General features: G+C 46.6%; 1 protein-coding gene across 1 annotated transcript in view; it reads right to left on the bottom strand.

The window, feature by feature from the left end:
* The window catches only part of MSH3 (mutS homolog 3), a 2,089,876-nt gene that overhangs the window by 1,979,798 nt on the left and 97,298 nt on the right, over positions 1 to 12,780 (bottom strand). Inside the window, exons 2-3 of the mRNA XM_086960834.1 lie at positions 7,197 to 7,320; positions 3,512 to 3,726 (exon numbers count right to left, since the gene is read on the bottom strand). Coding sequence (XP_086816960.1) covers positions 3,512 to 3,726; positions 7,197 to 7,320 — 339 coding nt within the window. The remainder of the gene's footprint in view (positions 1 to 3,511; positions 3,727 to 7,196; positions 7,321 to 12,780) is intronic.

Below are 12,780 nucleotides of genomic sequence, written 5' to 3'. Positions count from 1 at the left end.
TAAGAATTGGCTTGGTAGTTTGGTCTGCCCTGTTCCCATGATGCACTGGGCCAGGGTCAGACTAATTTGCATATGGCCAAGTTCTGAGCTGGGATGGTGCAGTGAGCTAAAAAACGGTGATGGATCAAGCCTTGATCTTTGGACTGGGTAAGAGTAGTCTGCTTAATTCAGACACTCTGTTCATCACCACCCCCTTTTCTGAATCAATACACAAGAGTGGCTGAAGTAACACTGGTGCTCCTTTACAAACACCGGGTCCCCATTGGGTATAGACCGATAAGAGATAAGCGGCAAACGGCCTCCCTCTGTCCTTCTTTCCCCCTTGGGTTCCTGAGACGTTGCGCCAGGGAGAGACGACCTGGAGGAAGTCCAGCGCCCAGGGACAACCAGGCAGAGAAGACCACCACCACGGACAACTTAGACTTTGCCAGGGAGAGACTAACATATAGAACACGACAAACTATAAAAATAAAGCCCAGTTTAAAAAAGCATATTAGTCAGCCTATTACTGCTGGGGCACCGGTTCCTAACCTAGAGACTGTCCCTAGCCCCCCTCCCACGCCTACATATGCTCTTGTACTTCTGGGTGAGCTTGTCTTGCACTTCTAGGGAACTTGTCTTTCACCATGGAGTTTCTGTATTGCTCGATTCTAGAACGTCTCTGCGCCTCCCATCTTGCCTGAGCTCCTCCCTTTACTTCCTCATAATGAAAGTGGTGTCCAGCAGGGACGGATTGGTAATGCGGGCACTCGGGCATTGGTCGGAGAGCCGTTGTCTCAGTTCCCTCTGTGGGCCTATTTTCCCCCTTTCCCAGTCCACAGAGAGCACTGGACAGGGAGAGGAAAGCAGCCTTGTTGTGCAGCCGTTCAGTAATGATCAGCTGTGGCCTCTCCTTGACCCCCTGCCCTGCCAAGCACTCACGCTGATGGGTGGGCTGGGGAGGGGTGATTCTGTGCCAGAATCGGCCTACCAAGGTCCAGGTGTTGCTCAGGCCATTGAGCCATTTTCTCCTCTGCCCCCTTGGGGCCCACGCAGCCCTGAAACTGTGTTTGCATTCACACATCGCCTACAGCCCTTCTCATTCAGTGCATAGTGGGCAAGAAAGAATGGGTCTCTCTGTGGGGGCCAGGTAATGTTGGGAACTGGCACCATCTTCACCTTGCCTCCCCTCACCTCTATGGATAGCCCAGCAGCTGTGTTTTTTGCTTTATCCCCTCTTCTGCCAGGCCATTGCCCGGAGGCAGTGAACGGCTAGAGAGGGCTGAGTAATTTACAAATAGCTGGGGCCTCGCTGTTTTTCAGGTGCTCCTGCGCTGGAGGGCTGGGGAATAATTTTGTAGTAGAAAGTGGCCTTGCTGTTTTTCAGTTGGTCAGCTTGTAGGACATTGTCACCTTGGCCTGGTATCCTTCCCAAGAAAAATATCCTTCCACTTACATTGCTGTTGTTTCATGAATGGGCACGCCTGTGCATGTGGGCCAGGCCCAGCGAATGTGGGCCAGGCCCAGCGAATGTGGGCCAGGCCCAGCGAATGTGGGCCAGGCCCAGCGGATGTGGGCCAGGCCCCGCGAATGTGGGCCAGGCCCCGTGAATGTGGGCCACTTTTTTCGTCAGTGCCCGGGCTAAATTGTGATCCCAATCCGACCCTGGTGTTCAGTGCCCCAGTTGTGGACCTGGATGGATTCCACGCTGCAGGGTATCTCTTTACACAACACAACAGTTAGCATGAGAAAGGACGGTGAGTGTTCACAGATCTTTCCCTGGTTGTCCTCATTCCTGGAAAAAGTCCGAGATATACTACTTAACCGGGAGCACTAAATAATTTTAAAGGTGGGAAAGGGGAGGAACCATCTGCTAAATCTGTTGGGGTATGGGGGAATCAGTTTCTCAAAGGGATCAATATTTTCTACGTGTATGAATAAAAAAGTTTAACAGTTAATCGTGTGTTATATTTACATATACAGTAATATGGAACTGGTAATTACTGAATATATAAATAAGTAATAATAGGAAACTGCGACATTCACAGTTTCTGAGGAGCACTCCTGGAACTCCTAATGAATATCTTAAAAGTCAGATATTAATGCAAAATGCTCGCATAAACCAACAAGTGCAAATACATTACTTTTCTGCCAGTACTGTGGTGAATCGGGCCACTAGCTCATAACCTGCCTTCCTGCAGACATATGGGATATTTACTACCCCCATATCTGAAGACAAACATGCATTAGTGACCATCACAATTAGCGACTTGGGTTTGTCCCTCGGCCCACCTACATCCCCTTTCTTCCCATTCGTTCACAACTAAAGAGTGAGCAAGTACTTTGGATGGTCCATATAGGTAAGGAGAATGAAACACAAACTGTGTGTCTGAATAGAAAACATGTACATTTGTGGTCTACTACTGTGATGCAATGGTTACCACTACAACAACTGAAAATATCATCTAGAATGGATAAAACTTCTGATTGTGAATGAGTGAGCTTCTGTGTATTATTATCAGAAAATATGTACTGTGACACTGGACATGTGGAAATAACAAAAGTGGGGCTGTGGGCTCACATCATGTACTTCTCTCTTGCATATCTAAAAAGTCGGGAAACTTTATTTGCTCTTCTCCTTACAGCTTAAAAGATCAACAAGATGCCAATAAAATGTGCTCAATGTTTTGCTATAGGGCAAAAGTTGTTGTACTAAGGGAGTTTAAGTTTTTATTTGTTTTAAACGAAATATCAACATGCATCACACCATACATAAAATTCCACATCTTTAAAAGAAGAGGGCAGAATGATGCCCCATATGTACCCTGTCCCAGCCACTGCCCCTCTTAGAGACCAATATCATGCCTACCAACCCTTGTGGTCAACTGCACTTTATGAGGTAAATATTCAGTCTTGTATATGGCCAAAATATATTCCGATGCTAAGGATTCTGTGTCTGAGGTTAGAGGATCTTCTGCCATCCCATACAATGACCTCGATTTGCCAAGACCTTCTCAAACTTCCTAGGGCAGTCTCTCCCTCTATACACCACCCACTACGCCTTCAGTATGGGTTGTATTCTTCATTCCTAGTCATGCAAGAAGTAAAAATGGCACACACTTTGTTTGGTCCATTTTAAGCAGCGAGTTAAGCACGATCTGTTACAGACTTCTACTGTTATGTTGAAGCCATCAGTAAAGAATCCTCATATGGCTCCCACACAGTATGATTAAAGAGCCGTTTGGACAGTGTGCTGCAGTGGGTGCCCTGGACATGCTAAAATTATGATTAGTGTGGAAGTGATCATCGATGCGAAACCTATACACTGAATTACTTCACACTGTACTTTTATCTGTATAGCTACAGTACAGTCAAAATTAAACCAAGTTCCAAAATCAACTTATCTGCCATGAACAAGGTATAAATCAGCAGCAATTATTGACTTGTTTATTTTAAAGGATGGTCAACACACCAGATATTCAAACCAAAATAACCTAATAGAGTCTGCTAATTAAGTTTAAGTTTAACATACCCTTTGTGTTATATGGTCATGTATTGACTCGGAATAATCAGACTTCTTCTTGCATAGAATGCCTCCGCCATCTTTGTGTTGATCCAAAGAATCTACTTTTGCACCTTTAAAAAGGGCTTCCTCCACTCCAAATGAGTGCTCCGGTGCACTGCAGAACGCCCTCAGTTTGCTCAATGTTTTCGGCGACATTTTGTTTGTCTCAAAATCCTTTACACCTGTAACAGAGCAGCAGAAAATAAGTACAATTTAAATAGGTTACTTCAAGGCTTTTGCAGGAGAAATATACAAACTAGTAAAGCAGCCAGGTTCTACTTCATTATCAGGGTGTTTGAAAAAGATGTTCTGGCATTTCAATGTGCGGTGATTAGTGGCAGAATTGGGTCAGAACAGTGATTTTCTGCATTCCAAGAGTGCTAGCAACCAGAATGTTGACCTGCGGGGGCTGGTGGGGGCTCTGAACATACGTCTTACTATTCAGCTGTCAGATTCAATAACTGGTAGTTCAGACAGCAAATGCCCAACCTGGAAATGCTACTGTATTTTCTATTTCCTATAATCATGCAAGAAGCATATTTACTTTGGTATCGTCAGGGTTCCAATTTGTTACCCCCTCTTTTGCCAATTGTTCTCCCTCCGAAAAAATGTCAAGGAATTTTGCTATTCTTTGGGCAGATTCTTCGACACAATAGCGTATTCAGGCCTTCACATCGTAACCATATCCCGCTTCCATTCTTTCACTGTTGGAACTCGAGTTGTCCCCCATAGTCGAGCTATGTTCCTTTTTGCCACCATGTCGGTTAACATCAGCCATATTTTTGTTTATCATGATCACTCCACTCCTGTTGCTACTGGTAACAATCGTCACTTGGCCTCTATTGGTACTCCCTGGTCTAACACTTTGGACATCTCTTTTATTGTCCTCTTCCTAAATCTCTGCAAAGCGGGGCAGCTCCACAACATATGAAGAAAGGTGCCTTCTCCATTACAACCTCTCATCCAGTCTTCCTTTTTCCAGGGGTCCCACATACCTCTCCCATTGCTCCCTAAGGTTTACCAACAGATCCGGAGTGTTAGTAATAATTTTCTTGTATATTAGGGAGGTTGCTTTTTCCGGTTTGGATCTGCTATGAGTCTATCCTCCATCGGGGAGTGTTCAGGTATACTTTCTCCCTTTTTTTATGTGTACTGTTAGGGCATGCCTCAACTGCACATATTTAAATCTTTCTGTGTCCGGCAGTTGGTATTCTTTCTGCAGATTCTGGAAGCTCACCACTTCCTGGCCTTTCCACACATCTCCCAATGATTCTATACCCAGGAGTTGTCAAGCCCGGAAACCTTAAAACTTTCGCACTTCCCTCAGGAGATCCCGTGCCCACAAGGCGTCTTCGCTCTTTCAATCTGTCCTCCCACCCTCGAAATGTTGTCAACTCTTTCCATATCCTGACTGTAGTGTGTGAGTTGGCACCCCTCCAATAGGCCTCTTGCTATATATAGCATCCGGGTAGACCTTCGGTGCCATTGCCCAATGGTCTACTCGGTAAGCCGGCTCCTCCCTGCCTGCATAGATAATAAATCGTGGCTAATTGTGCCGCCCAATAATATTTGTGTATATCTGGGACTGCTATCCCCCCCTCCCCCATCAAAGCGGCCTCTCTGTGGTTAGCCTAACTATATCCTGGGGTGCCCCCCATCCCATAGGAGCTGCTGCAGTTCCGCATCCATAGTCTGGAAGTATTTCGCTGGTACGGAGTATTTGATAAGATATATAACAGGTGTGGCAAGACCATCATCTTAAAGCTTGCACCTCAGCCCATCAGTAACAGCGGTTGTTTCCTCCAATGTGCCACATCCCTTTTAGCTTTTGAAATTGGGGAATCAGGTTGTCCTCTCTAAACTCATCTTCTGTCTTTGTAACCATTATTCCGAAATATTTAAACTAGGTCTTCATTGGAAGTGCACTGCTCATGGCTGACAAGACTGATATCCCTCCTGCCAATACAAATATTAATAATTTGTTCCAGTGTATTCGGTAACCTGAGTAGCCCCCAAACAATTGAAATTGCAGTAATTATACCGAGTATATGTTAACAGTCTTGCCCTCCCACTTCCCAGTTAGGGCTACATATCTGCCTAGTTGATCCTGCCAAACCTTTTGGGTGAGTAATGGCAACGCTGATTTTATTAGTATACCTACCCCTCTGGACCCGGAGGTGAATCCCAAATGTGCCAACAGTTTGTACCCGAGTCTATCTAGGGCCTTGCAAGAGTTACCCATTAGATGTGTTTCTTGTAATAGCTCAACATCAGGAGTATGTCTGCGAATGTATTACATTACCATCATCCGCTTAATTGTATTACCCGGTCCGTTAGCATTCCAGGTTATGAGCGTCTGTTTACGTCCGGTGGGGGTGTGCCCCTTGGGCTGTATTGGGCTCAGTTTCTCAGTGTTCTTCTCTGCCATTGGCCCTCCTAGGTGTAGATATGTGCAGCTTACGTACATGTATTTGCCTTCACCCCGGGGATCTGTATTTTGTCCACCCTACCCATTCTTACCCTACCGTAATTTATAGTGTCTATGCATTGAATACTGAAAACAAACAACAAACATTTTTGTAACCCCCAACTCTGTAACTCCCACCTCCCTGCTACCCTGCACAGCGAACAGTGGAGGCGCTTTTTAAGAGCACGGAGTAGAGTCAGCGGCCCCTCCTACTAGGTGCGATCAGGCAGGGGCAACGAATCCCCACACAGCAGCATTCATCAAGGAGAGTCCCCTTCATTCAATCTACTGGATGTTTTCGTGGCACTGGTTTTTACTTAGTAAACTGCGACCCTACCTGCTGACAAGAGTCTTTCGTATGTTTGACAACAATAGAAAGGCAGAGGGCTTCACAAAGCAATAATCCTTACTTCTGACAGCCAAGAACCACTAGGCATATCCAGACTTGACAGGTTGCAACACCAACCTATACGGTTTCCTATTTTAACTATGGAGTTCCAAGCCTGGACATGGCCAAACTCCTACAGCAACAGAGGTTAGGGGAAGAGTGCACCCAGGACAGCATGAGCCTGTTCATAAGAGTCAACTACAAATCAACTAGAGCAGTAGGTGGATTAAGTCACAAAGGTTGTGCCTTGGGTGGAGGGGAGATGTAATTTAGCTATGTTGGTTGGGAGGAACATTAGTCAAGTGGTGAGCCTCGATAATAATGGCAAAGATAAATGGAGTCTGTGTAAGGGAAGCCAGAGTGTTTAGGAATGAAACTAAACTCTCACGCAGGTGTTGTGAAGGATAAAGTCCAAGAGGGAGCTTGGAAAAGAGAATAAGACATTGAAGAGAAGGTGGAAAGAAACCAACCACTCAAGTCTCTAAAGGAGGATACCATAAATATGGCTTCATAACAACAATATTAGAGTGGGTGTCCTCGCTAATGTTTACCAGTTTCACCACTGCCTTTCCAAACCAAATATTTATTAAAATATAATGACTTTTGATGTCTATGTAACGAAAGGTTCTTTGTTGCTATATCAGTTTGCAAAAGATTTTGAGGGAATGTAGGTATTTGGTCGTTTTATTTGCCATACATAATGAAGACAAGCACATTACATTAGCTTTCAAAACCACCAACATTTCCTAAGAAAACAAATATCAACTGAAACAGCATGAGAGTTATTCCCAGCTCACCTCGGCCACTTATAATTTCAATGCCACTTGCTGTGTCTCCGTTATCGGAATCAGACTTAGCTCGCTTATTAATCGGCTCGTCATTTTCACAAATTCTCTTCTTTTTCTTGTCACCTAGGTAATCCTAAAAAGACACAAAAACAATCTTAATTTAAAAGTAATTTATTTTCATCACTGTACTATAGTTACAACGTCTGTGCCAGAGAGCAAAACCAAAAACACCAAGTTGGAAAGAATATTACTAAATATTGTGAGCTTCCAAAGAAACAGGCCTAACTTTTTCATTTAACATAATGTAAAAAGCTTATAAATATGGTGTTCCCTATAGTACTGTCAGCCAAAGTAATGCATTCAAGCATCTGTGCACGTTTAAGTGTGTAGACTAAGTGAAGCAAGTGCTCCTCATATCACAGGTTGAAGAAGCATGTGGCCTTACTGGAAGCAATCATGGTTAAAGATAAAACAATCTCCAAACAAGAGAAAGTCTACAGATTACAAAGTGGCATCAGAATCCTAGAAGGCACGTCAATGATTCATCCTGGAGTAGTGGATCTAAAGAAGGAAACCTCTGCCTCTTCTAAAATAATCTTTTGAGCTACTCAAGACTTGAGAGATGCCCTTGAGGTAAAATTAAGCCACATGGGGACAGAGAGTGCAGTCATGTGAAAGGATCTGCGTAATGCAGTTGATTGGGCCACGGGGGAGGGGGACTAGGCTGAGTTGAAGAACTAGAAGATATGCCTAAAGAACTCCAAAACACAATTTGTCAACTGAAATCGATAACAGGAGAGCTGAATTTAAAAGCAGAGTGTGTGGAAGGTTAATCCCACGACAAAAACCTGTGATTTGTGGGTCTACCATAAGGAGGGGAAGTGCCATATTCCAAGATTTTCCTGGAAACTTGGCTTAAGCGTTTTTTTTCTTTTACAGGAGGAGTCGATCTCTTCATGGTTGATGATTGAATAGCCACACCCCTCCCTCATTGCAAAACCACCCCCTTGGTCCCTTCCAGGCTGCTACTCACACGCTTCTTAAACTACAGAAATCAGGAATAGGTCCAATAGACAGTGCATGATTTGGGAGAGGTGAAATATGAGTCATAGAAAATCCTGCTATTTCCAGATTACACAAGACAGGTTCAGAAGCACTGAAAACCATTTGAGCACGTAAAGCGAAAAATTCAAGCGATGGAATTTAAAGACATGCTCCTATATGCAGCAATAAATAATTTTCTAGAGTACGATTTACTTTTTATGGTTTAAATTTCTTTATTGTTTTAAATTTGCAACACACAAATATGGCAACGTATGAATAGCTATCAACCACCAGAGCTATGGCCTATACGGTTATACCAAGTAAGTCAGAGGTGGAAACTCAACAGTAGGTGCCTCACCAGCTGGTGTCGCATACAAAATATAACGCTAACCAAAAAAGAAAAGACAAAAACCTTGAATGCCCCCCTCCCAACCCCCTCCCACCTCCCCCTCCCTGTGTTCCATGTCCACTACCTAAGCTTCCTGGGTCCATACGTGACTCCCCTCCCTCAGGCCTTCTTACAAGATTCGGTGAGACGTAGCAGCCTAAGATATTTGGGGCAGGTGACCTCCCTAAATTCCGTGGCTAGGAGTGACAGGAAGGGCTGCCACAGTTCGTCATATTTGGATCCCTCCCTCGCCAAGGTGTTAGCTTCTCCATACCAAGTACATGCCATAGACGATGAAGCCAGCCTATAAATGTTGGGGTATTGAGAGTGCGCCAATGTGTGAGTATGTTTTGTGTCGCCGACCCCAGTGCAATTGTTATCTGTCTACCTCTGCGAGACCCCAGCCGATACATCAGGGTATTAGGGAGGCCCAACAGGATATACGCTGGGAAGCGTTGGATCTCAATCTCAAAATGCTTATTCACCTCGTCCAGTACCTGCTTCCAGTAGCACCGAACATGCACACACTCCCATAACAGGTGTACTAAAGTGCCCACTTGTCCACAGTCGTGCCAACATGTTGCCTCCTGTGTATGATCCATTGCATGTAAGCGCTCCGGGGTGTAGTACCAATAGGTTACTACCTTCGTGAGGGTCTCGGTAAGCCCCATGTGGTATGCAGAATGCCGGGCCCTATAGTATATTTTGTCCCACTCCTTATGGCTGAGCACCCTTCCCAATTCCTTCTCCCATCGCGCTTTGCTGGGATTGTATGTATGAGTAGACCTGACTTGTAACATCTTGTACAGATCAGATATACGTTTTTTTATCTGATGTCTGGGTAATGAGCCATCTCTCGTAAGGGGAAAGGAGCCTATCCGCTTCGAAGCAGACCTGGTGTTGGAGTGCCCAATGTCTAACCTGTAAGTATCTAAGCCTCTCTGTCTCCGAGAGCCCATACATCTGCCTAAATTGGGGGAACGGGACGACCCCCTCCGCATCATATATATGATACAGAAAGCGAGACCCAGCAGGCTGCCACCTTGCAAAGGCGGTCGTGTCCATACAAGGAGTGAAGTCAGGATTGTCCATCAGTGGAGTAAGTGGAGACGGAAAAGTTGTGAGTTTGTGTTTGAGATTAGTAGCATCCCATACCTCAAGGGGAAACCTTGTAATGTGCGAGGCATACAAATTAGCGGGTCTATGAGGCTTGCGTAATAAGGGAATTTCCTGTAAAGGTCGCGCTACTACCGCCTGGTCCTGAAACAGCCAGTGCTTCTCTGACTCCCACGACTCCACTCAACCAGATGGCGCAGTTGAGCCGCTTGGAAGTAGAGCCGCAGATCAGGCACTCCAAGTCCTCCTCCCTCAGGGGCAAGTGTTGTTAAAGCACGTCTCATAAGCACGTCTCATTATCGGTTTCCGACGCTCCAGATGAATTGTGCAAGATCCGACTGTGTCTGTCGTATCCAGCCTTCGGGCGGTCGTGCGGAAAAGATAAAGAATCTGGGGTAAAATGGTCATTTTGACCGCTGCAATTTTGCCAAGCCATGAGAGAGGGTAATGCTTCCATTGGCCGAGTTCCCGGCGAATCTTCCTGCTCAGAAGTGCATAGTTAGTGGCCACCACTGCAGGGAGAGAGGAGGCTAGTTGAATCCCCAGATATGGGATTGTGTCTGTCGTCCATTGAATAGGAAGCAGGTTCTGCAAGTATTCCCGGGTGAGTCTAGACAGGGAGAGATCCAAATCCATCACTTTGTCCATATTCACCTTGAAACCTGCCGCCCGAGCGAATGTGTCTACTAAGTCCGCCAGACATGCCGGCAGTGCACTCCTCGGAGTAGCCAGTGATATCAGCACATCGTCAGCATGTAAACTGATCGTGTGGACATATCCCCAAAATGTTATCCCGGTAACTGTTGGATTCTGCCCCAGTCTCAGAGCCAGAGGCTCCATATAGAGGGCAAAGAGGAGGGGCGACAAGGGGCACCCCTGCCTCATGCCCCTCTCAATGGGGAATCGGGAAGATGTATGCCCGTTCATGTGGACCACAGCTGTAGGGAACTTATAGCGATTGAGGATGTATGTGCGAAACCGTTCCCCCATCCCTGCTCTCTCCAAGACTTGCCCCAGGTAGGGCCAGTGAATGCGATCAAACGCCTTCTCAGCGTCGATAGCAAGCATCCCCCAGGATACGCGTGGCTTTCTCGATGAGATGGAGCACCCGTTTGGTGTTGTCTGACGTCTGGCGCTCGGGAATTAATCCTGCTTGATCCGGGTCTAAGACCTGGCATATGAGGGGCAAGGCGACCCGCTAGGATTCCGGTATACAGTTTAAGATCTACATTGAGGAGTGAGATTGGGCGATATGCCTCACACTTAGACCTATCCTCCCCGGGCTTGGTAATGACCACTATGGAGGCTTCCAAAAGGTCACTCGGGATCACCCCAGGGTCAGGGAAAGAATTTAACAGCTTGGTGAGAAGAGGGGCGAGCAGGCCACAGAACGTCATATAAAAAGATAGCGAGAAGCCATCCGGCCCAGGGGCTTTGGCTGGCTTAAGACGAGAAATGGCTGCGATGACCTTCTAGGTTTGGCTATTCCTGTTGAGGTGGTCGGCTTGGGCCTGCGTTAGAGCAGGCAAGGTGACTGAGTCCAAAAAAGCAGTCCCATCTATGCTGTCAAGTGGGGTCCCGGTGTAAAGAGTGGCGTAAAAGTCGCAAAATGTTTCGGCGATCGCCTTGTCCTCTGATACACATATACCATCCGCTCTGCGGATTTCTCTAACTCCCTGCTTTTGTCAGACCTCCCACAGTCTATGGGCAAGGAGGCATCCACACCTGTCTCCCCCAGTGTAGTAAGAGTGTTTTAACCGTAGCGCTGCAAATTCTCCCCTATCTTGATCAAGCGCTGCTAGCTGATGGCGCGCGGCCTTAAGCTGTCTCCATACTCGAGGGGCTCCCGTCCTCTGATGTATTCGCTCCAATTCCCTAGTTTGTTGTGTAAGGTCCTCCCTCTTATGCTTACGCTCAGCATTATCTGCGGTAAACGTAGCAATAAACTCCCCCCTTAGTACTGCTTTCAACTGTGACCAGTGCGTTGCAAGGGTTGTGTCAGAGTTGGCATTATGTGAGAGGTAGTCAGTAATGGAGTGCTGTATGTGTTTAACTACGTCCTTACAGTGCAGGAGCGTATCTCTAAGACGCCATACCCTAGAGGGCAGTGATAGGGGTGGGAGAGTGAGAGTGGTGATGACCGGTGCGTGGTCCGATAAGGAGGAGACTCCTAGGTCGACCGCGGTCGTAAGGGCGCGCACCGGTGTGGATACTAAAAAATGGTCTAGTCGCGTGTAAGTCTTGTGGGCATTGGAGAAGTAGGAGTATTTCCGCTCCTGGGGGTGAAGGCTGCGCCACAGGTCACATAACCCCAGGTCCTTGATCCGGGTAAGCCACTCAGTAGAAAGAGAGCCCGTCTGGTGAGTGCGTTGACAAGATCTATCTTTATTGTTATCAAACACTAGGTTCAGGTCCCCCCCCCCCCCCAGGATGACATGACGGTCTGTTGTGGCTGTGGCTTCCGAGAGGGCCGTATGCAAAAAACTTTCCTGCCCCTCGTTAGGGGCATACATAGCGCCAATGGTGAAAGTCAGGCCACCTATCGCAAATCGGTAAATCAGGAGTTTCCCCTTAATCCCAGCCTCCTTCTGTAGAACCTCCCCCGAAACCGCTGAGCCACTAGGATCGCTACCCCCGCTGTTTTGGTAGGAGCAGAAGAAAAGAATTGGGTGGGAAATTTCGGGGATCGTAAGCGATGGCAGTCCCTTGCTAAGAGCTGAGTTTCTTGCAGGAGGCAGAGATCAGCCTGGGTATTCTCTAGGCAGGACAGGACTGCTGTGCGTTTTACTGGGTTATTGAGACACCGCTCATTAAGGGTTAAATCCTAAGCGTGGTGGCAGGCATATTGGGCACCAAAAAGGACTAAAAGCACAGACATTGTGCCGCACATGGTAGAACTGGAATGCAGGGTGGCCAGATGGCAGAGGGCCCTGTGGATATGTGAGACTGACCTAGCTCTAGAAGGAAGGTGGACATGGAACACTGGATCCCCCCAACGAATCCCCCCCCCCAAAAAACAACAACAGAAATAAGAGCAGTTGAAAA

Source organism: Lissotriton vulgaris, chromosome 3_1, assembly GCF_964263255.1.
Source record: "Lissotriton vulgaris chromosome 3_1, aLisVul1.2, whole genome shotgun sequence".
Taxonomy (NCBI): Eukaryota; Metazoa; Chordata; class Amphibia; order Caudata; family Salamandridae; genus Lissotriton; species Lissotriton vulgaris.
This window is presented reverse-complemented; position numbering and strand designations above follow the sequence as displayed.